The following is a 23,938-nucleotide window of genomic DNA, read 5'->3' on the forward strand; positions in this document are numbered from 1 at the left end:
AAGGTCAGTTGAAGTGACTCTCACCAGTGCCTATTTCCTGTGATAGCGCTGCTGTTCTTAAGGGAAACACACACATAGTCTACCCAAGCACAGGCCCGCTAGTCAGTAAGGCATAATGTCTGTGCTTTCTTAACTTATGAGCTGCTCAATAAAAAGTCCAAAGTTATTTTTTTTTATTAAAAGCTCAAATTTGCTTATTATGAGTAGGAACGAGGTGCTCGAACTTGTCCAGTCGAATGATGCAGGAAGAATGTTAACAGTAAGACAAAAAACAAAGAAAGAAAGTGACGAAAGGCACAGGGATGTCCGCTCAGTTCCTTTTACCATTTCATGAGGTCAGTGCAATAAAAAAGAAACTTTCATATAACAACAAAGTAACAGCATGATCAAAAATAGAGATTTCTTATTTCTACTTGGTCCTTGGGGGTTGTCATGTGTTGATTCTGTTGAAGTTCATGTTGTGGTTGGACTAAAGAAGCACAGCCTATAGGGTTACTGCTACCCGTGCTGGGTAATTTCCTGTGCCTTTGCTGTTTAGAGTTTGAGGTCAGGCGTTTCCTTTCTGGTGTGTCTCACTTGATGTTCCTCAAACTAAAGTGACAAACTGCACAGTTCCCTACAAAGGCACATCTGTCCCTCCTTACTTAAATGCTTAAACAGTCTTCATTATGGTAAGTAAATTAAACTTTTATCTTAACAATTTTTAAAGAATTGTCATAAAATCAATCACACATCAGTGGCTGTGTAAAACTGAGAGTGGATGTGTACAATGGAGCTAGATTTCAACATAGATAAGTACATTTTAAATAAACATGTGTTTTCTAACCATGCTGCAGTATTGACCTTTTTCATTTGACACACACAATACATCTTTGTTCTCTAATCCCCTGTCAACACTGCAGAATTCATTATTAATTTTTCTAATTCATACAGATGTCATTTCTGACTGCACATTATATGTAAAGCTACTGATTTTTTTAAAAAAGTGCTTCACTTGTAAGAGTGGGAGGTACTGTTTCTCTCTGAGGTCTCTGAGAGCTTTTTTCTAAGCTTTCCGCACTTCATCAGGCATATGTTCAGCAGCATAAAGACAAGCAGTCATGGTGTAGTGTTAGGTACCACAGAATACCTCACTCACAGATCTATATCTGTAATTTCCATGTCTGTTGCACCTTGTTGCAGATGGTAGTAGCAGACATAGAAGTTTCTGTTTTTAACATTTTTCTCTGCATACCTGGCTCTTCTGCCCGGATTTACTCTACTGATATGTCTGATATATAGGCCTGTATTTTTGCCTCAGGTGATTGCTTAGTAGTGTATGTTACTTGAGGGGCCTTTTCATGGTTATACAGTCACATGGTTGAATCAGAACGAATGGCGCATCAAAGGCTTATCTGCAGATAGTAGGCAAAGGTCGATTTAAAGAGGAGTGCCACATTAGAAACGTGTCATAAAAAGGACAGCTCTGCAATGGGGCCCTCTACTCACATTAAACGTGGTAAGCTTTGTTTTTTAGTACATTGCCTGGTGTGTAAAAACTTAATGCATGGAGGAATATAGGGGTCAGGAACCAGTAAGATACAAAATTTAGAGCAAGAAAGTAATTTAATTGAAAATAAATGTTAATGGCCAAATTGACAATGGTCAAAAACTCATAGCAGTAGTAAATAGATGCATTGGATTAGGATATTTTTAGGCTTTAACAATTGTACTTTGGAAAAGTAGTAAAGTAAATTAACAATGTATGGAATTATAAGCATTTCAGTTGGCAATTTTTGTCAAAAACTGTTGTGACAAACCCAGTAAGTAGCACCTATGAAACAGAAGTGGGTGTTCCCTCACATATCAGCAGGAGGGACATGTCCTAATGATAGAGTCTGTGAACACAGAGGCCAGACTATGTGCACAAAAATAACATCAGATGCTCATGTTTCGAGACAAAGGGCACAGACACAAAGGACTCGTGGAACTCAGAAAATAGGTTTTTTTGGTTTGTTTTTGCAGGGTGGTCTTTTGTAGTAAACAAACATGGATAAAAAAGAGAAAGAGAGCACCACAGAGCTCTCCTCCGCAAATCCCGCTAAGCCAGCTGGGACCTTGACCCTGAGGAACTTCACCATATCCAGGAAGAAGCGGGTGTCTGGACAAGGTTCTCCCAACTAACCCACTAATCCAGAATACAGAACACATAATAACAACAATCTTACTGTGACAAGGAAAGGGAATCACTACTTTTTGTCAGTCAAAAGAGAAAGCACCAGGGGAAATGTTTTGGTGAACAGCTCCTCATTTCATAAAAAAAAAAATTCAGGATGTCCATGGTTTGCCCTGCGCTGTGGATTTTAAATGTGCCATCTGATTTGTGTTTTACTGAACAGCTCTCCTGGAGCCATGCCACAAGGAGAGTCAGGATTACAGCCTTATTCAGTCCAAACTGAGAGAGTCCAGATTAGACACAAGGAAGGAACATGGTAATACCTGGCTGTGGAAAGATATAAAGTTAGTGCACAATGAAGAGTTCCTTAGGGAATTCTCTGAAAAAAGGTAGGTACATCATAAAGCATTAGTAACTTAAGGTTATATGCAAACTATCAGTAGCATGGTTAACTTTACTGATTACTTTCTAATTCAGGTCAGAGATGCGACAAAAAGGTAGACATGGTATGGAAATGGAAGAAAGATTTTGCTTTTTGGTTGCATCATATGAAGCAACAACGCAGGTTTACCAGCTTGGCCTAAGGACTGAGAGGCAGGACCAGTATTCTTTGGGGAAACCATCACATGGAGTTTATCTGTACAAGCATGTTGATGTGGCCCTAAAACATGCAGCTAGCAGCACTTTTAGTGGAAAACATCTGATTATTTTCAAGGTTAGTTGAACTCATGTTGTAAATGCAGACTTGGAGTATACCAAGTTCTTATGAGTAGTTATGACATTTAGTATCTTATGACATTGCTGTTATGTTGCTTTGACATTGTATTGAAGGTCTTCTTTGGGAAAGTGAAAAAGGTTACGCCAAGCTTGGACTGGAACAGAACTCCAGACCCTATGATTTCTTTTGATTGTCACGTGTCTAAAGATGCAGTTTCCCATCGAGACAGTCTTTCCCAGCAAATTTTGGGCTCATCTGTAAGTCAGCAATGGCACAAAATAATGTAATAAAATAACATAATAAATAACAACACAATGCTTTTGCCTGAATCATTGCTATTTTATGTTTTCAGGTGTTTCTGTTCGATTACAATGAAAACCAGGAGCTCAACAAAAGACCAAGGCAGTGTTTGCCCTATGCGGTGGTTTCTTTTGATCCAGTGAATAGTGTCACACCACCCAAATCCACAAGCCCACCAGTTTCACCCAGTAAACTTCCTACTGGCCTCATGCACGGTATAGTAAAGCATTCCATAATAAATACATACTTTGACAGGCACGGATGAACAACCCCTCCCCAATGTTTTGTTCCAGTGACCTGGTTTCACTAATTAGCCATAAGGTAAAATTACTTAGTGAGACCAACTGATACAAAGTTGGGAGGGCTTTGTCTTTTTGAAGCTGAACAATTAGACCTCTGATGATGCCCTACCGATAAGAATTTTCTTGTTTATTGAACTGCCGTTCTTTCATCCATTTATTCATAACCAACTTTGATGGCACACATCTGGAATAAAGCCTTACTAAAGCACTGAGGGGTTTCATGTCTTTCCTGGCAGGTCATTCAGAACATTTCCGAGGATGCACTGTGGCTGAGAGACAAGGCGAAGTGGAGAATGCCACAATTACATTCAAGCATTTTACAACACAAAGCTCGGACAACAATCCTCAACCTTTTGGAGTAGTTACTTCTCTGAGTCAACAAAATGAACTGCAAAATGAACCCTTTCTTTTCATCCCTCAGCAGCTATATGTGCCTGCTTTACATACAGCGGAATCCTTCAATCTCTCTCTGCCATATTTTGATGGTGTTTCTTTGCAAAGCTATCTGGGAGGAATTACATTTCCTTCAAATGTAGAGCACCTGAGCCCCACAAACACATCTGGAGGTAATACAGACATGTGTGGGGTTACACCCAAAACTTCAGATGAAGAAATTTCCACCATAGTTTTTTCTTCCCAACTCGTCAAGGACCCAAGGTTGTGCAGACAAGAAAAAAACATCCAGGAGCAAAACTCAGAACAAGAGAATGGTGGCAGTAATGAACAGGCATGCTCATGGAGCAAAGAAGAGAAGACTGAATCCTCTAGAACTTCATATTGTGAGAAACAATCAGTACGTATGGATGAGGAACAAAGAGAGGATGTTTTTTTCAAATCCTCAGTGGATGATCAACATGCACCAGATCCAAATCCAAAGCCAAAGACTGAAAATCTGCCTTCAATTAAATTATTCAAAATGAAATTTCAGAAATATGCTGCATATTTCAAGATGACAGAGAAGGAGAGACACAATAATATAATGTCTCGAGAAAATCTGACGCCAGAACAAAAACAATTACTGATTAATCGCATAAATTTCTATGAAGTACATTACCAGAGGTATGTGCAGGGACTGCTGTTTCAAAGAAGCACTGAGACAGAAAATACTTTATGTTCATCTCATGTAAAGCCCAAAAACAATAAAATATGCCTGTCAACACAGGAAAAAACACCTTCAATGATAAAAGAGAACATAGACAAAATTAATCAGTCCAATGTGAGACCTTCAATAAGATCAAATGTATCTAATTTCCCATCCACGATGGGTTTGGTAGACACTGAGAGATATGAAGTAGACATGTTTAGCACAGATAATGATAAAATCACAAATATCCGCATTGAATCCACAGCAAACACCATCCAGGAGAAAAACCAGGATTGGTCGACAGATCCTCCTGAATTCTACATAGAGCCTCAAGATGGAAGTGTGCTTCAGCCTGTAGAAGTTGACATTTTAGAACAGTCATTTGAGCAGGGTCCCTTGCTAATGAATACCTCAGAGAAGAACAAAGCCATAGAAAACAAACTTGACTGTGAAAAAACACATTGGTATTCCAAACAAGACCAGGCAAATGACCAAGCTGTCAGTGAAGGTGAGACTTCCACAAGCACAAGCAAGTCTTTTCGAAGTGAGACTACACTAAGCAGCAACATGGAAGAGAGTCATGAATTTGAGCTGCACAACATCACAGCCATGAATGGGGAGAACTATGTCGACATACCAATCGTCAATGTGTCAGAGAACAATGAACTTTCATTTGTTTCTGCAATGAGGCAAAAGCAGCAGAATCAAATTATCCCTGAAAAACAAAACAGGGAATTCAAGACAGATTCACAATCTGATGACAATTCTGAGATGTATATAGTGGTTAAGAGAGGCGAATCATCGGACAACACTATTTACAGTGCATTATATGATAGACTAAAGCTGAATCAGCTATTGCCCAATTTAAATAGAGTAAACATTTTCTCCAAGAAATCCTACCTCATTCCTAAAGATATGGATAAAACACCTGTCATCAATCAACGATACGGTCCCTATAATGAAATATTGCCAAATGAAGACAACAGCAAAGCTAAAATTAGGGACTGGCAATGTGAAGATGGCCCCCAGTTTATGAGGAAGTTCAAACAGTTGTCACGTACAACAGAAAAGCTTAGTCTTTCTGAACGATTCTCAAAACTGAGAGACTTTCGCAAGAAGACAACTTTAACTGTCCATGACAAAAAGTTCACCAGCTATGCAACTGCTCCCACTGGGGATGCGAAATCCGATCTAGCAGCTCTGATGCGAAGCCGTGATGGAGGCAAAGGACCCATAAATAATAATGCTAAACTCATCCAACTAATGGCACGGAGGTACAGTGAGAAGAGGTCACTTGCAAAGTGCCAATGCCTTAGCAGGAAATGCTCCAAGGCATTAGGGAGGGAAACATCCAAATTTAGTGTATCGTTGCCTTTAAAATGTTCAGCTCGGTCAGTATCTCATGTGCTGAGGACAGCACTGCATATCAGGAAGATACACCTGCAGAAAGCAAAGAAAAGATATAAAGCAAATCTGGCCTCAAATAAGAGTTCTCATTTTAGGGCTTTGCTCAGCAAAAAAACAGTGACTTTGTCTCACCTCTTGTCTTGTACTACTGAGGCAACTAACACTGATAAAGATGATGATTCATTGTTAAACTTGGGTGTAATATCGCGGTCATCCGATCCTCCAAGACACCACAGGGATGATGAGTCCAACCAAACAGATAATACTGCTAACATTTCAAGTGAAGACCATTCTTGTCTGAGCGCATCTGCCAGTGAAAATAAGCGAAGTCATGATGATGGGTTTATGCATGTCTCACTGTCCAAAGAACAAGGGGCAGATTCTGATACTCAGTACACAAATAATGTCTGTGGTGATATTTCAAGGACGTTAAACCACAATATCAAGAAATCACTGGGAGAACTCACTTTAGACTTCAAAGTTCCAGTAACGACCTATGAAAAAGAGCCAGAAAGGGGAACAAACAACAACAGCACGTGTCGTCATGAACAACCTTCTCCAGTCGCATGTTCTGGCAGCCGTGAGTCACACGGTGCTGATGGGGACGGTTTAAAAGAAGAAAACAAGTTATTACAGGTCACCCCACAGCAACCACGAGAAGAAGAGTGTGACACAAAAGAGATTTCCAGTGATTATAATGCTGGAGCCTATAAGGACCAGGGTAGGTCTGCTCAGGCAGTCCTGAATATCTTGGCAGGAATAACCTCAAGTAACAAGATCAGCAGCTATACTGAAAAAACCCAGACAGACAAGACTCCAGAATTGCCCAGAATAATAAATGATGACAAGACGGACGGGTTTTGTCTCGGAACTGTTGTGGACACCACAAGTGCTGTGAGTGGTGTGACCACGCCACTTGTAGATATCGTGGTTAATGTATCAAAAACATGTGAGACGGAGGCAAATGTCAGCGTTCGAAATAATGGTCCACATAATGATGCAAATGGCACTGTCGCAAATGACAAAGAGTTATCAAGAGACGTGACAACTAACGCTGACCAGAGCAGTTTAAAAGCACTGAAAGTTGCCAGACACGATGCTGCAGAAACACTTGCAGGGGGATTCATCTTTTCTCGTGGGAATATAAATCATCCTTCTGAGCCCGCTTCAAGCTCTCAATACCAGCCTGCTGCCAAGCCTGCGGAAAGCAGTGGGGCAGTGAACTCACAGGTGGAGGCTACGGCAGATTTGAACAGCGAAGTCATTACAGATGCAAAAGAGGCAGACATTGCCGTAATAAAGGGCGATCTGCATTCAGCCTGGCGATGTGGGGACAAGAATAGCATTCCAAACATGCCGGAAACACAGCTCATTACTAAGCTAAGAGATTATTTGACCAAATTTGAATTCTCTTTCAAGAGACAGGAGTCAGCAAATGACTCAGTAAAAGAGAGTAAGGCGCCAATGGCTTGGATAACTTTAGACAGCACAGCTCATAAACGGCAGTTATTGGACATAAAACACTACAACACACCAGGTTTGTTTAATATCAAACATGGAAAAGACAATACTCCCAACCTTATGCAGTCCTCAACAGAAATTGAAGAGGACTCTCAAAAGGCCAAGGTTCTAACTGAAACACTCAACAACCCAGTAACCCCTACCAGACCAAAGACAAACAAAGGCTGCAATCAACCCAAACGCTCTACATCAAAGAGAAGGAGAAGGAACAAAGAGGTAAATGTTAGTCCGTATAGTACCAGTATTTTGGAACCAGTCCAAAAACATTCTCATTCACATCTACTGGTAAACAAAAACACTGATTCGCTGCAGACTTCTACAAGTTTACCCAAGACACAGCAGCACTGGATGCAAAATCACACAAAATTAGTACAAAAAAATCAGATTATCTGTTCCCAAAGTTCAGGAGACCTAAATGGACTAAGCAGGCAGCAAGGTCAAGTAAACCAATCAGAGGCTGAGAAAGCAAATGAAACAACCCTGTATGATGAATGGGTAGACAATACCTATGTCCAGAGAGAGTTCAATGTCATGGACATCTCCAGCACTCTAAAGTTGGCTGATCATGCACTTTCGTTGGCAGAGCTTGAACCTCTGCAGTTGAAGTGCCACAGCATGCTGTGGCATTTCATCTGCAACTTTGAACGAGATCAGCAGGTTTCTTTTAACCAGTCCGGTGTTTCAAGGAATCTAATCTTGGAAAAATATCTAGACCATCCACCTGCAAAAGTAGAGTTGAAATTTGAGGCACTGAATTCTCTCTTGGAACTCCAGATGATGATGGAAGCTTGGCAGTTTGTTGAAAATAAAGTCAACTTTCTGAGAAGAAAGCCAACATTTAGGAGTTTACTATGGTATGATCCAACTCTCTATGGTGAACTCCATAAGGGGGCTGTGGGGTTTCAGCAACAGTCATCATTGTTTTCACTATTCCAGCAATGCCTTTCTACTGAAGGCCATGGAAAATTGCAGGAATACCATGTTGCAGTGTCAACTTTGCACCAGCAACTGCAAGATGCCCCTGACACATCATACTACATGTACCTGAAAAGTAAACGAGAGAGGCTTGAAATAGAAGCTGCCCTCAGGAATCCCCAAGATGTTAAGAGTTTCTTTCTGTCTGTACCAATAGCTGTCATGATCAACTTCGGAGACAGCTTGGAAAGTTTGGAAAAAACATACCGTATAGTGATGACTTTTGTTGAGACACCGTCAGATTGCCTGCCAGGGATATTTGATGTGGGGAAGGCAGAGCATCTGTCCATTTTATGTAGGTATCTTCAAGAAAAAATGGTCTTTCTGAAATCCTGTGAACATATCAGTAAGGTGTCATGGTTTGGCCTGGAGCATCTTCTTTATGATGCATCTAAGGTTCTCGTATGGAGGGAATCAGAACATGGAATGCCTAATGAAGTGCTGACAAAATACAAAAGTTCAAATCAACAAATTGTTTATGGGGTGACAGAGACTGGAATAGCTCTGGTTAATAAAATGGATCAACACCCTCAGTTAATAGAGAGATTTCAACTCACATCACAGCAGCATATGGATGCTCTCAGGAAATACAGAAATACCCAGTCAGGGATGTCCACTAACAGAAAAGATAGGCTGGTAAGATTTCAGAACTTCTTTTTATTATAGGCTTTATGCTCTGCAGTGGATGAATTTTAATAAGTAAGAAATGACATTTTTAAATGTTCTTTTTGCTGTAATCTAGAACATTGGAACTGAAGGTGGAAATAAAGTAACCCGTCGACCAAACAAAAGAAGGTAAGGCCACATGGAAAACTGCCTGTGGCAATAGACTTTTTGGCTGACCTACAAAGCAAATAAATATGTTAACATAGTCCTTAAAATGCCATTCTGTCATCTTCATTATGCACAAGTACTTATATAAATGATGTTTTTATGCATTAACATTTATTGCAATACAATCCACATGTAAGTGGAAAGTGATATAATTTTAGTTGGTTTGATTCTATACTCTAGCACATTGGATTTGAAATGAAACAAAGACTATAAGGTTGAAGTACAAAATTATATAACAGTATTTAAAATTACTGCAGTTACTTACCACACTGTAGTAGTGAAGGTAACAAATGTGGTGTAAGGGCTGCAGAATCTTTTTAGCTAAATGTGGTTCATATTTCTGCTGACCAGTGTTGGAAAACACTCAAAAGAGTCTGAATTGTTTATGTAACAGTAATTATTCCTTGTCTTCAGGGCAACTCATCCTCCCCTAAGATGTAATGATGGCGGTGTTACCCCGTATACTCAAACAAATTTGGCAGCTCAACTTGGAACCCAAACTCCTTACACTACCTTTCCCCCGAAAAGTAATTCAGTGCACTGGAAGATGGCTGGAAGGCATGCTTGGGATTGGAACCCACCGAATGTAGTCCAAGCCTCAATGTCGCGTTCTGAAATAAGGGCTCTGCTGCTGTCGAGAAGGAAGACAATGCCGAATACAGTGATCACCTCAGTGATGAACATCCAGAACAACCATGTAGTCAGGCAGCAAAAATGGCCTCCACCACTGATTATGAATCCTGCGGCTGCTGAGAGGATGAACCATCCGCCAGGGAGCGGCACCGAGCTTCCTAAAGAGCAGCTGACTCAGTCCACAATGCCCATGGTCCAGTCTTGCTCTTTCTCCAATTTCCCTCTGGATGCAGTTTCTGTAGCACCTTCAGCTGTGAGCATTCAGCCATTCAGAAACACTCTGAATCAGGTCCCACGGCATAGCAAACCACCCCCGATAAACTACCCTTATTTTGTCTTCAATGGGCAAACGTATTCCAATGTAGGCTCCTCCGTGTCTACATCAGTCCTTGATGCTGAGATGCAACACCATCCTCATGCTGTTTAGAGAGAGTTTACATCTTGTACCATTACCTGCGTGTTTTGTAATTAGATGGTATTAATTTATTTGTATTAAATCAAAGTGTTCTTGAGTTAGAACAGAGAAATATATTTTCTCAATTTGAGGGGAGTTTGAGGAAATTTTGACTGCTCCTCTTGTCTGTCTCCAGTCATATATTCCAGTACAATATTATTTGTTAAACACATTCAGTGTAAATAGAAACAAAAAAAATGACGGCTTTTTATAGTTTTAGATACCAGGCTTGTAACTGTATATTTTTCCCTTTCTATTTATAAAGTATGGCATTTTAACCTCAAATTCTTCAGACATTTATAAATAACAAACAACGATAGGGGCAAAATAGTTTATGCATTTCTGCAGTAACATTTAAAGATTGTATTCTGCCAACTACGTTAACGAAAAGAAAAAGAACACTGTAGAGACGCCATGTTTGAACCATGGGTTGAAAGGTTTTTGAGAGCAAAGTCTGAATAGTTCCAAGATTAAAAAAAAAAAAAATCTCGAACAGCTTTATGGTTAAATGATAGCAAGATCGTGTGTCTGTATGCAATCCTTTTTTATAAAACCGTCAGAAACTACAATTGCCTACGGTTGCCCTTAGTCCTCTTGGCCACAAGAGGGCAGCAAAACAACTGTAATCTAAAGTAGTCCCGAGCGACGCATATCCTCTGCGAATGCCTTTGTGATGACGCCGATATAAGGCAAATGCGGAGCAGCCATTACACAGCGAGTTTCCCTCGGAAGGTCGGAGAAAATAAGGAATCCGCCAAAAATACATTAACAGCCTGCTGAATTCGCGAAACATTTCTATTAGCAGACCGTCAACAAAGCGTGTAGAAACAGATGAACACATCGAGTCACCCGTTTCATTCGATACGTTAATACGGTTAGGAAACAGCCTTTGATTCGCTAGGCTAGCTAGCTAGCAAGCTAACGTACTCGCTTTGCTACGCGGAGATTGACCCAGTCAGAGTGCGCTGGCTAACTGGCTAGCGGCTTACCACCGGGGATATCGGCTCCTGGATTACAGCTAGTCTTTAAAAGGTTGCAAGAAGACATTTGTATTGCATCTCAAGACGCACTCAAAATGGATGACAAAGTGTTCACTAAAGAATTAGACCAGTGGGTCGAACAGCTGAACGAGTGTAAGCAACTCACGGAAAACCAAGTGAGGACACTGTGCGAGAAGGTAAGTCGCTAACCTAGCCAGCTAGCCGAGCCCGCTACGGTAAATGGTTGTTATTATTACTTCACGCTTGCAAGTAACTCGATGTTGGATAGTTTAAATAATAACTACAATTCTGGACGCGGTCGACATGAACCAGCTAGCTAGCTAGCTAACTTTGATCTCCACGTTGGCTGTGTTTTTAAAACTGCTTACTTGGCTGCTTACTAGCTTGCTAGCCAGTAACCTTCGCTAGCTGCGGCGTAGTTTCCTTGTTAACCGCTAACTAGCTATTTAGCTAAACACTACATTGGTATATTGGCTAGAAATAACTTAGCTGCAGAATAGAACATAGCTACATAAATGTTGCATAAGATGACTCGCTGTCCAATTATTCAATTAGTCTTTGTTGATCAACCACCAGTTTGTTTGGATCGTGATTTTGATAACCAATTTATTTGGTTGGGAGCTCGCTAACAGCAAATGTCGTTTTTCTAACTAGCTAGTTAACTACCTTCATTTCACATAAAATATCGAACGTGATGTTTAGCCAGCTAGTCATAGCTGCTATGAAATACTGTCAAGTTGTCCAACATGATGGAGAGGTTTCACGAGTTAGATTGTAATTTTACCTAACTATTAACGTAATTTCCACAAGACACTGTCTTGAAGATGCTCTGCAATTATTAACTATGATTTACTCATTACCCAGTCGTCTAATTACTGATGTAACGTTTAAGTCAGTTAGTGTTGGGGTCAAATTTCTATGATCTGAGCAGGAACCTCCTAGCGAGCTGGCTTTGATTGATTGATTAGCTCCAGTACCTGATTTGGTGGCTCAGTTATGTACATTTTCGTCCTGGATCAGCTGTTTGATACTTTGAAAAGGCCTAGAAGGCCTACATGAGACTTGTCATATTTACGTCCTATCTGCCCGCATGTTGTGGAACTTTGGCTATAGACTTGTAAGTCTCTGCGCAAAGAATGTCCATTGTAGTACTCATGTTTGTTTGGAGGCATCAGCTAGCCTCAAGTTGAAGAAAATGTTGTCCCACACAAACGGCAGTTACTTTAAAACAAAAAGAGAAACGGTACATTTTTGAATACTATATTGTGATCTGTATTGAAAGAACCTAAAACCCAGGCCTGATTTAATTCATAACTTTGACATTTCTACTGATGTTTCCTGTATGAGCTGATTTAAAAAAAAAAAAACCCTAGTGTTTGCCATTTTAAACTTTGACTACTTCCAGAGAGCTAAGATTCTCCACCTTTGTCTTGACCTTTATTCAGGAATACACCATATTCCCACTCACTGTGCTGAATAGTTCTGCTAGGCGTAACTCGTTGTGTAATGCCCTATTTACTATGTTAAGTGAAAAGGGAAAGACGGTCATCTACATAGTCCCCTACTGTGCTAGAGAGGAATGGGGCTGCAGAGAAGAGGTCTCCATGGAAACACTCTCATTGTCTCCATGGTGATACAGGGTAGTACTTACAGCTGATACGGATTTGATTTCAGAGTTTTAGAAATGTCATTTAGGTTCATGAACAAGGTTAGTGTTTGTTGTTTTTATTATTTTGAGCCTAATTAAAATGAATACAACCATTTTGATTGTGTAAGTTTACTAGTGGATTAGATTTGTTCTAGAGTTTTGTCCCCAAAATGATGACGCTAGATCCGTGATTAAAGTAGGAAATTTACACCACTTGGCTGCTGCAATGCTTTATATTTACACATGGACCAGACTAATTTAAATGTTTTTTATGCTATTTACATTCATTTCTACACCATACAGGCTAGGCAAGCATGTCAGTGTTGCTGTTCTGCTGACTTGACTGATCTCTTGCTCCATTTCAGACAGAAGTGCTCATTTAGTTTCACCACAACATGACTTTTTTGTTTTTCATGCAGGCTAAAGAGATCCTGACCAAGGAGTCCAATGTGCAGGAGGTACGCTGCCCTGTCACGGTGTGTGGCGACGTGCATGGGCAGTTCCACGACCTCATGGAGCTGTTCAGAATCGGAGGGAAGTCGCCTGACACCAACTACCTGTTCATGGGTGACTACGTAGACAGAGGTTACTACTCGGTGGAAACAGTCACACTTCTTGTTGCGCTAAAGGTATTTCTGAGATTGTGTACCAAGCTGAATTGCAACAAACAAATTAAAGAGAACTTGCACCATCCAGAAGAGATTTCATTTGGTTTATTTTCTACCCTCAAACAATTGATTTGTTTTCATATCAGCTTTGGGTTTGGAGTTTTTTCTCTGAGCATTGCTCACCATGACGCTGCTTTATCTGCAGGTCCGCTTCCCTGAGCGCATCACGATACTGCGTGGGAACCACGAGAGCAGACAGATTACACAGGTGTATGGGTTTTATGACGAGTGCTTGAGGAAATATGGAAACGCAAACGTCTGGAAGTACTTCACGGACCTCTTTGACTACCTGCCCCTCACAGCCCTGGTTGATGGACAGGTGGAGCCCCGTTTTTACTATATATGGATATTGCTTTCACGGTTTCTACCAAAATGTTGACCTGTTCACTTGATGGCAGTGGCTAGCTTGTACTTGCTGTTGATTTGAGAGATGAGAACAGCTAACAATCACCTTTTCTCTTCAGATCTTCTGTCTGCATGGTGGCTTGTCTCCATCAATAGACACACTGGATCATATCCGTGCTCTAGATCGTCTCCAGGAGGTGCCACATGAGGTCAGCAAACAGATGCTCAATAAAAACTTTGTATTTATCATGGCACTCTGTTTTGATACATCATTAAACACTGGATTTAAAACTGTGGGAGCAGTTGGCGTGTTACTTCAGCCACCATGACAACTTGTTGGCCTGTTTCAGGGACCAATGTGTGATCTTCTGTGGTCGGATCCTGATGACCGCGGAGGCTGGGGAATCTCTCCCAGGGGTGCTGGCTATACTTTTGGACAGGACATCTCTGAAACCTTCAACCATGCCAACGGTCTCACCCTGGTCTCCCGTGCCCATCAACTTGTTATGGAGGTGAGATGTGACATTTGTTAAGTTTGCATCTGAGGCAATAGGTTTGGTGAAGGAGACACACATTATGCAAGCTGATTATGCAAAATTAGTGTTTTTGTTTTCCTTCAGGGATACAACTGGTGTCATGATAGAAATGTTGTCACCATATTCAGTGCGCCAAACTACTGCTATCGCTGTGGCAACCAGGCTGCCATAATGGAACTGGACGATACTCTTAAATATTCCTTGTAAGTACTGTATTCAAAAGCCCAATCAGAAGTGTTGGCAAATGCCACTGACATTTTTGGTACTGCATTAACTGAAGCCCTCAAAGAACAATGGTAGTTACTACAAAAGCATTTGTCATGCTCTGCATTATTAAACTTGGAGCAGCTTCTGTAGTGATTGGTGCTATTTCAGCCCTTCCTGATTGGTTTTTGAGTGACTTTTAAAGGTAACATTAGTATAAATGTTTGAGCTATAGCTTGCCATTATCCCTGTTCTAACAGTGATAACTCTTTCTAGCCTCCAGTTTGACCCTGCACCTCGGCGCGGCGAGCCACACGTCACCCGCCGTACACCTGATTACTTCTTATAAACTCGCACTGGCCTCATGTAGGAACACAAAGTCTAAAGCAAATGGAAAAAAAAGAGACAAAAAACAAACCAACGAATCCCGACATATATATACATATATTCATCCCTCTGCGTGTGTATATATTTGGGGATGTGATGACATGAAAGCACTAACATGGACCAAAATGTGCCATATAAGCATTTAATTGCAGAAATACAAATTGCCCTGTGTCTCAATACTGCTACACAGTGTCCCATTTTAGCCTATAGTGCAATTGCCTGCTGTATACTATGGATAGTAATGTTCTCTTTGTTCTTGAATTGTACATTACTCTTAAGAAAAGTGATATCTAGCTTTCCCCCTTCAGCATCACTGGACAAATGATGTTCTTTACGTTGGCGATGCCAGGCATGTGAAATAAGGTAACATTTTATACAAGTGCACAAGCTTATATCCTTTCCTGTCCTCACCAAAAAGAAACACTATGCTATTGGGAATGAATGCTTAATCGTAGGGAAGAGCCTCTTTTTTGGGAGTGTATGCTTTCATGTATATGGATTTCTCAACTCAACTATCCCCCTTTGTCTACCATATTGTGTTTACTGTCTTTTCTGTGCATTTGTCATAAAGTGATTGCCTCCTCTTTGATGTATTTGAACTAATAAAGTACTTTTAAGTGCAAACTACTCCAAATGAGGTTTTTTTTTTGCTAAAATCATTACATTTGCCTGAAACAAGTCTTGATCACCTGTATACACCAGATTGATATCAATATGATATACAGGCAACTACTTATTGACAGTGACTTAGCTCTGCCCTCGGCATCTATGATGTTTGTACTGTGCTTTGTGTAAACATAGAACCAAAACCATGGAGCCCAACTGACTGCAGTGTCTATAGGAAGGGCCCTTCTCCACTGACCCAAGATCAGTTATAAGGTTTATATTACTGAGGGTTTGGCTAATGGTAGGTCTTCCAAAAATGCATAGCCTGTGACCTATAACAACTGAAATTGTTAGTGGCAGTGTGCCAAAAATGCAGTCATGCTGCTCTGCCTCTTCCAACCTTCCAACCAACCAACCAACCACAGGGCAGGAAATAAGTTACACATTAAATGTGGAATAAAAAGATTTTTACAGATTATGAAATTGGGACTCTTCTACAAGATTTTGTAAAGAACAAAATGTGATAAACAAAAAACAAATCTTAAATGGACTGGGAAATGTGTTAGACTGTGGGTGGGTCTTTTTCTCCCACATTAAGGATGGTATCTGTAATTATGCCAACATCTTCCATACTGAGATCTCTCTGTGTGAGCAGTAGTCTTCTGGGATAGGAGGTGTACAATGCATAAATAATGGGAGAGTATCCAGACTTGTACAACCAGTCTAAAAGGACCTAAAAATAGATAGCAGTCAATCTATTTTCAGACTTTAAACTAGGTTTGTGTTTTCAGATTGTGTGCACTAGGCAATACTCACTAAAGAACAGCAGGTTTTGAAGAACCTTCTTCGTAGGATTCTTCCACTTGGACATCTCAATGCAATTTTCACAACCTGAACACCAGTCAGTGACATCAGACAGCTGCCAACTAAAAAGTTAGGCCTATTTTATCATACATGTATGGTTATGCTTCCATCACCAAATAAAGTAAGCTATTAGAGAATAAACCTACTCACCCCCTCTGCATCTTCTGAAGGCTCTTCAGGAAGAATTATGATCTTGTATAGAAAAAGAAACAGCAGCAGGTCAATCAACAGCAGCCGAGTCCTTCACATGTGATGGGGTGAACTTGGCCCACACTGCCTCTAAATGCTCCTTACCCTTTTCTCCTTAGGCAGGTCTTTTAGAACAGGAGCTAGAGGCATATCTAGCACTTTTCGCTTTTTGGCAGCCTGCAGGGAGGGGGTCTCATTGTCACCATCCTCTGTAACTGATCCAATTTCTTCCTCCTGTAGTTAATGTAGGAAACTCACATGGTAGTGTGATGACATTAAAATTAAATTTAACGGTAACGTAAACTAGTTACGGGAAAGAGGTGTCATGAATAATATAGCAATGTTTATAGTGTTTGGATGGAAAAAAAGGTATGTGGAGGTGTGATAAAGTTACACAAGCGTCTTACCCCTCCTAGTGGTACACCTGGACTAAGCTTCCAGGTCTGTCCAGTCATACGATAGAAGTTTTCTTCCTTCTTTCTGCGCACTACTTCCTGTCGAGGCTTTAACACAGCCTCATGATAGGTATTCGACTTAAAAAATAAAATAATAATAAATAATAAACAATAAAAGGCTGAATCAATTTATATTGTAATGCAGTTTTAACATCAATTTTAAATAGACCGCATTCACAAACCTTAACGATGTGCTGATGCTGTTGCTCTCTTCTTGCTTGTTCCTGTTTAAATCCAACATGCGATTCCTCGGCAGGACCTGCAACAGTCACATTTGAGATCATTACTCGATTCTGCGCGAATCAGTACTAGAAAATTATTTCGAAATGCATATTTTAAACATACTGACTAATGCTGGCGTGCTCCCGGGGAACAAGAACCGCTTCAGCTTTGGGTACAGAAAGGTGGTCATGAAAACTGACAAACCAAGAAACAACATTCCGCGTCCTGCTAATTTCACAGCATCCTTCACCCCTGAAGAACAGAGTAGCGTTAGCATAGTTATGGTGTCTGAACCTTTATATCAGAGAGGGGTACCAAGTCAGTGTGTGTGTGTGTATATATATATATATATATATAGAGAGAGAGAGAGAGAGAGAGAGAGAGATAGATACTTTCTAAAACAGACATCACCTAGTATTGAGTACTTCCACGAGACAATACAAAATACAGAGACACCTAAAACACCAACAAACAAATATTCTCTCGCTGCGGCCATTTCCTCAAATTGACCCTTTTTTCCCCACCGGAAGTAAATGTGTTAAATAAAAGTCTCAAGTAGGTTTTTAAAAATCCCGTCATTAAATATAATTGAATTACTTAATTCTAAGAATTCAACTTCAATTTAACCATCTCCATGAGTTAAATACAAAACTATAATTAACTGAAAACCCCACAGTCTCTTGGGTACAAAATAGCCCGCTGGAAAAAAGTATGCAAAAATGCAGTGGGAAGAAACTCTCAAACTTACTTTGTAAATTGGAATCTCTTGATAACTACTAATTCCATTTTGTGTTACTAATGTTTTTATTGTCTATTTCTGCTCAGGCCCTTTTGCACATATTTAAATCCTTACTTTTTACTTATTACCTTTGGTAATTTGTGTAAATAATTGTTAATCAATAAAAACGAGCTAGCAAGCATGAAAGAAAGAAACTAAATCTTAGAAAGGTAATTTGCAGTGACATGCCTATTACTTATTTTAGCAATACAAATATCAATATTATCAGCAATGTTAAAGTACAAGTATAAATTTGATCAGGAAGATTGTTTTAAGATTGCTTTTTGTTTGCTTAGGTTTGAGTTACATTAGTTGTCATTTCAGTCATTTCAGGAATCAGTGTTGACAGAATCTCTGCTAGAAACTAAACGACAATAATTCAGTATCACTAATATATTTCCAATAAAATTACGTGGTTCATCCAGTATTTGAATTTTAAAATAATGTCACATTGTCCACAACAGCATATGTGTGAGAGAATATGTATCATTCTTTGTAAAACAGCATGATTTGTGGTGCCTTTACACCCTCGAACATTACCTGACACGTACTGAACAGCTACTGTCTTCATGAAGCTTGAAGACAAGTTTTTCACTGTGCTGACTGTGTTTACCACTGTGAACCTCTAGGTGGAAGCACTGTCTTCATGAAGCTTGAAGACAAGTTTTTCACTGTGCTGACTGTGTTTACCACTGTGAACCTCTAGGTGGAAGCACTGCTGTGCAAACTAACAGTAACTGCTGCTGTAGAAAAGAAAGAAAGGGACCGACTAGGCATAAGATCACTAAATGAACGAAAATAGTGGTAATGGCTAGCAGAGAGTGGTGTAGTAGATAGTGTCTCTGCTATGGTTTTCTGCTGTGGTGATGGAAAAGTAGGCTTGACTTCAACAGCTGTTGAGGCTTGCAGTCTTACACAAAACTAATATTTTGAACTCTCAAATTATGTTTACTCTTTCCCCCCCAAATGTTACAAAAAACGTAGAACAACCTCCAAGTCTCACTGATGCTCTTTAGGCTCTTAAATGTACAGTGTTCATTTTTCTAAATTGAACTTGTTCAAGCTATATTCCATAAAGGTGGTGTGTTGCAAAATAATCCAAAATGACTCAATTGAAGAAAAGTAGGGTGAGGAGCCTGATTACAACAGACCTAGCCATGAGAAAACCAAACAAGGGAACTGCAATGAGTGACGATAAAGGCAACAGACTATGTCAACGCATGATGGATGCTGCATGTTCTCCTGCTTGCTCAGAGGAAGAGGCACTGTGGCTATGCAAGCTTGCAGTAAGTTTTTGTCTTTGTTTTAAGTCTTTGTTTACTTGAGTTTGTTTTTCCGGCTGGAAGACTGGCACGGCCATAGGAGGGCCAGCAGGATTAAAATCCCACTGCCACAACTTTCTCTCACCCTCCCTACGCGAGATCTGGGAAGGAGGCCATTACCATGGAAATGCAGCGTTTACACGCATGGTGGAAATGTATTATCTGGGTTTTGGGGCATGTTTAGAGGATGGCAGATTTTTAAGACCCATTTGTTTCCTCCCAGTCTTTTTTGTTTGTTTGTTTTCCTGCTTTTTTCCTTTTTTTACTCATGTGGAGGAAAACAAATTGTTTAAATATCTACTTCCCTGATTACACACATTCTTTTCCACAGCTGGAAGGCTCAGTGACTCGGGAGAGCAACCTCACTCCGACTGACTCCAGCAAACCATACAGAGTGAGGACTGGTTTCTCCTTAATTCAAATGCATTTAAATCATCTGGGACAACAGCACACACTAGGTTGTGGCTGGTTAACAATCCTATGATCTAGAATTGCTTTTGTAGCTCTTTATTGCTGCAACGCATCCAATTAAATTCATGATGGGCTTATTGATAACTGGATGAGTTGAATCATATGTCGAAGATCAGGGAAGATGCTAAAGCATGAAGTTCTGTGGGCTTTCAGTGGGCTGGGAGTAAGGGACGCTGATCTAGCAGATTAGACTGAATATCAGTTCTAAGAATTGACTTCCTGGAATTTGCCTGAAGGTTTTCATGAGTCCATGGGTGATGGTGGAATATTTATTCTTTATGTGCTCACAAATTATGCTTTAAAGTCGAATAGGAAAATGCAGCTCAGATGGTAATGTAGAGGATGTAGAAAAATGAGCTTTATGGTATTAGAGTTTATAGTACATCAGTAAATGATAGACCCATTTAGATAATGTGCTATCTGTCTGATGAATAGAGAAAATGCATCATATATGAGCCGAATAGCACAAATCAATTCATTCCTTTACCCCTTTGTCTACTGGAAAATATTCTGGAATCCATAATATTGTCTGATTTATAATGGACTAATCAAGCAATAGTGCTTATGCAACCCTGGCAATACAATATGCTCAGATAACTTACAAGTTTTTACTTGTATGATTAACATCTCAACAGATTGATTTAGAATAAATGTTAAAATTCAGTTATTAGAAGAAACAATTACTTCTACCTGAGTAAAACATTTTTATTTCATTTAATGGTACAAAAGAACTTTTTCATTTTATCTGTTAACAAAACACTTTTCCATTTTTGTCCTGTACGTCATGTGGCCATGATAGGATGGCTCTGCACTCTCATATGTATGGAGTTTTTCTCTTATATAAAAAACAGGAGGTGTAGGAGCCAAAGGAACATGATTATTGCAATACTTTTAATCATTTTAATTCTTGAAATCAAATTTTTCTATATACCCACCTAGTACAAGATACTTGTAGACTGTAGGAGTTGTTAAGTGGAGCTTTAGTCTAACGAGTCCATTAGTCACTGTAATTTGAGCGGTAAGGATGTTGGCTTTTTTTTTCATTCCTGTCGCTCAGTTTTTGTAGCAGACAACAAAATGACTAGCTTGTACGTGAGTCGAACTGCTTCTGAATCCTGAATTAATCAAATGTAGTAGTGTGAAGAAATCACACCGACTGAAAAGCTAAAAAAAAAAAACGGCCCGAGGCTCCTGCTGGCCACAGCGTCGAGCTGCCTGGCTGGGGAGCTGGGGCTGCTCCCTCCAGGGCCGTGTGACTGCGTGTCGGCCCGACGGCCCCATCGCCAGCACCATCTGTTCCCAATAACGTGCCCACAATGGACAAACACAGCCATGAAGTGCTAATGGTGCGCACAAGCAAGGCTGCGACCTTGACACCGCTGAAACGGGTTCCAGGGAAACGGGCGGGAGATGGATGATGGGCAGAACCGAGTGTGATTTTGTTTTGTCAGTTAAAATCACTTGCACAGGTTGCCTGGCAACACTTTTACTTTAGTAGCTGAGGCAGGATGGTAGATGGAGTGTCAGGATGTCTATGGCAACTTCAAATGTGGTTACTGGAAAAACACTGGAATCTTTACTTAAAATGGGCTGGTATTGCAAACACATTTATGCATAAATCAAGTTTTCACATTCAGAAATGTTTTTGGCTGTTGGTTTAGAATATGTCCAACTGTGCAGGGCCTACATAATGCATGTAAATTAAGTAAGATGTCAATGTTCTTCTCCTTATATTGATTGCAGGTATTTATGGTAGTCCTGCATGGCTAAATGAACTTGCATCACAAGAGACAGCTGTGAACCATGAGACTGATTGATCTGTTAGTCAATATGAGGTAATCAATTTCACAACTATATCTATTTGGATGTGTTATTAACATAACACAGTCTACCAAAGTGAGCAATGACAATGATTATTGCCGTAAATGGACTCTGAAAGCAAACGAACCATTATTTGTTTAATGTTTTGTGTTTTCACCCTCGGATAGGTCAGCCAAAAGCCTTTTTTGTTTGTGCACTTCTCTTTCCAATTCAGTATGATCATTCTGCCATCATCTTGTCCTCATATTTTTTAGCCCTAAATATTTATAAATTCTAGTTGCAACAAACGTCAGAGACAAGCGGCAATCTGGACGGGTGAATAGCCAAAGTGGAAACAAATTGTCGGGTGACTGTAGAAATGAAGTCAGCAATACGATGTAGAGGGCTGACTTTGACAGCAAGAGAGACCAGACTGTCGCTAGCAGATGCTTTCAGCCAACCTCCAGCCGCTGATATAGGTTACAGCAGACAGGACAGTGAGAGATTTTCAGTGGCAGCAAGTTCACTCTGAGAAACGCATGAGGTTGACTTAGACAATATAAAGCAATGGTCAGTACTGTGGAAGCACATCAAAACACATACACACAACCTCCCCCCACCACACACACACAAACGCACGCACGCACACAATAAAAATGTGTAGGAAAGGAAAATGGATTCAAACATTCCACTGAGTCCTATTTTGATGCCAGCCTTGGATATTGGATCTGGATATTAGCTCTGTCTCAATATTATTGGCTGGTTTTTGAATAACCATGAACACATCAGTAATGAGGTGTGCTGCTGGGTTCACACTTTAGAGTAATTGATGTCCATTGGGTGGCATTATACATTCTGCAATTAGTACTGATATCATCATCATCATCATCGTCATCATCATCATCATCAAGGCTATCATTTTAGAGTGTAAATTTAATTTTATAGGGGTTTAACTTCATGTGAAAAAGTTCTGCAAACCACTAGTGAGCTTTGGACAATATAACCTCTTGAGAGCTGAGTTTGAGTTGGTGCCCCTTTGTGTTCCTATACGAACACCCTGCATATTACTGTCCTACCTGAGCAAAACCTCAGTAATTGTTAGATGTTCATGAAGCTCTTGATGATAGATCTCCAGATGTAGCATTCATCAAACTACACAGTGAATATGCTTGTTGGCTCATGGGAGGCAAAGTTATACTCTTTCCTGAATCAGAAATAAGTTTTTAACTTATTTCATTTTTAAAGCTACAAAGGATCATGGATCACAAAGAAATGTAACCATGGGAATGCTGTCTTCTGGTGGTGCTCTCATCTTGTTTTCTGGGGAGAATGACTGCAGAAGCTCATGTTTCGGCTTTGCTCCACCAGACCCATCTCCACTCCGATCTCCCTCCCTCTATTGCAGTCACTGGGGCTGGCAGCCATCAGCAGATGATGATCTGGGTCACAGGGCCGATGTCTCAAATGCTGTTCCAGCCAGTGTTGCTTGCTGGGTTATAACTGGACCCTCTTCCAGCTGATGAACTGGTAGTAATAGGGGCTTTATGTAGTTTCTGCAGAAATGATTCACTGTGACAGCAAGCTTATTGGGCACATTGAGAACTACAGAATAGATGTGGAAAAGTTTTCTCTTTTTTTTTGTAATGTTCTTTTTTTTTTTTTTTGAAAACCACAAACCACTCTAGCTGGCAGTTTTGCAAGCTTTAGAACTCTCTTTCCCTAATGGGTAAGAATAAATTTGATGGAGAAAGATTTTGTTAAAATGTGTTGAGATTTAATGTGTGTAATGAATTCTCTTTTTGTGACACAATTATATAATAATTGTATTATTATATAATAATTATATAATAATTGTACATATTATTATAATAATTATACATATTATTTTACTTTATCTTCTTGTATTGCTGATTTATTCATTATGTTTAAAGAATTAATAATCTACATGATAATGCTGTGTATTTGTATTTTTCCCATGAGAATGCTAATATCCCAACAGCAAAGGCAATATACGAGGGTAATGCACTGTACAAGTTACTAGATTGTTAAGGACAGGACA

General features: G+C 39.9%; 3 protein-coding genes across 3 annotated transcripts; 2 read left to right on the forward strand and 1 right to left on the reverse strand.

Moving 5' to 3' along the window:
• Positions 1-537: 537 nt before the first annotated feature.
• On the forward strand, positions 538-11,531 carry tex15 (testis expressed 15, meiosis and synapsis associated). The gene is made up of 8 exons (XM_035535922.2): positions 538-671; positions 2,005-2,149; positions 2,379-2,544; positions 2,633-2,870; positions 2,987-3,130; positions 3,226-3,388; positions 9,205-9,257; positions 9,711-11,531. The coding sequence occupies exons 2-7, from the start codon at positions 2,029-2,031 to the stop codon at positions 9,216-9,218; spliced, it is 846 nt and encodes a 281-aa protein (XP_035391815.1). The 5' UTR covers positions 538-671; positions 2,005-2,028; the 3' UTR covers positions 9,219-9,257; positions 9,711-11,531.
• On the forward strand, positions 11,426-15,799 carry ppp2cb (protein phosphatase 2, catalytic subunit, beta isozyme). Its single transcript, XM_026998143.3, has 7 exons — positions 11,426-11,560; positions 13,452-13,661; positions 13,846-14,019; positions 14,165-14,254; positions 14,396-14,557; positions 14,666-14,784; positions 15,062-15,799. Exons 1-7 carry the CDS (start codon positions 11,459-11,461, stop codon positions 15,132-15,134), a joined length of 930 nt encoding a protein of 309 aa, XP_026853944.2. The 5' UTR covers positions 11,426-11,458; the 3' UTR covers positions 15,135-15,799.
• On the reverse strand, positions 15,301-18,021 carry ubxn8 (UBX domain protein 8). Its single transcript, XM_026998183.3, has 8 exons — positions 17,920-18,021; positions 17,632-17,760; positions 17,469-17,545; positions 17,239-17,364; positions 16,937-17,065; positions 16,793-16,834; positions 16,595-16,669; positions 15,301-16,511 (listed from the first exon to the last, which is right to left on the reverse strand). The coding sequence occupies exons 1-8, from the start codon at positions 18,002-18,004 to the stop codon at positions 16,341-16,343; spliced, it is 834 nt and encodes a 277-aa protein (XP_026853984.2). The 5' UTR covers positions 18,005-18,021; the 3' UTR covers positions 15,301-16,340.
• Between the last annotated feature and the right edge of the window lie 5,917 nt (positions 18,022-23,938).

This window comes from Electrophorus electricus, chromosome 19 (genome assembly GCF_041902795.1).
Source record: "Electrophorus electricus isolate QZ-2024a chromosome 19, ASM4190279v1, whole genome shotgun sequence".
Lineage (NCBI taxonomy): Eukaryota > Metazoa > Chordata > Actinopteri > Gymnotiformes > Gymnotidae > Electrophorus > Electrophorus electricus.

Bases quoted from the DNA above. Each gene is read 5' to 3' on its own strand.
- tex15 (XM_035535922.2), top strand. From the start codon at position 2,029: ATGGATAAAAAAGAGAAAGAGAGCACCACAGAGCTCTCCTCCGCAAAT. The intron at 2,150-2,378 runs GTTCTCCCAACT...TTTACTGAACAG, and splicing joins GAAGCGGGTGTCTGGACAAG to CTCTCCTGGAGCCATGCCAC. The intron at 2,545-2,632 runs GTAGGTACATCA...TTTCTAATTCAG, and splicing joins AGGGAATTCTCTGAAAAAAG to GTCAGAGATGCGACAAAAAG.
- ppp2cb (XM_026998143.3), top strand. From the start codon at position 11,459: ATGGATGACAAAGTGTTCACTAAAGAATTAGACCAGTGGGTCGAACAG. The intron at 11,561-13,451 runs GTAAGTCGCTAA...TTTTTCATGCAG, and splicing joins TGAGGACACTGTGCGAGAAG to GCTAAAGAGATCCTGACCAA. The intron at 13,662-13,845 runs GTATTTCTGAGA...CTTTATCTGCAG, and splicing joins CACTTCTTGTTGCGCTAAAG to GTCCGCTTCCCTGAGCGCAT.
- ubxn8 (XM_026998183.3), bottom strand. From the start codon at position 18,004: ATGGCCGCAGCGAGAGAATATTTGTTTGTTGGTGTTTTAGGTGTCTCT. The intron at 17,066-17,238 runs GTAAGACGCTTG...CATTAACTACAG, and splicing joins CAGGTGTACCACTAGGAGGG to GAGGAAGAAATTGGATCAGT. The intron at 16,835-16,936 runs GTAAGGAGCATT...TTTCTATACAAG, and splicing joins ACCTGCCTAAGGAGAAAAGG to ATCATAATTCTTCCTGAAGA.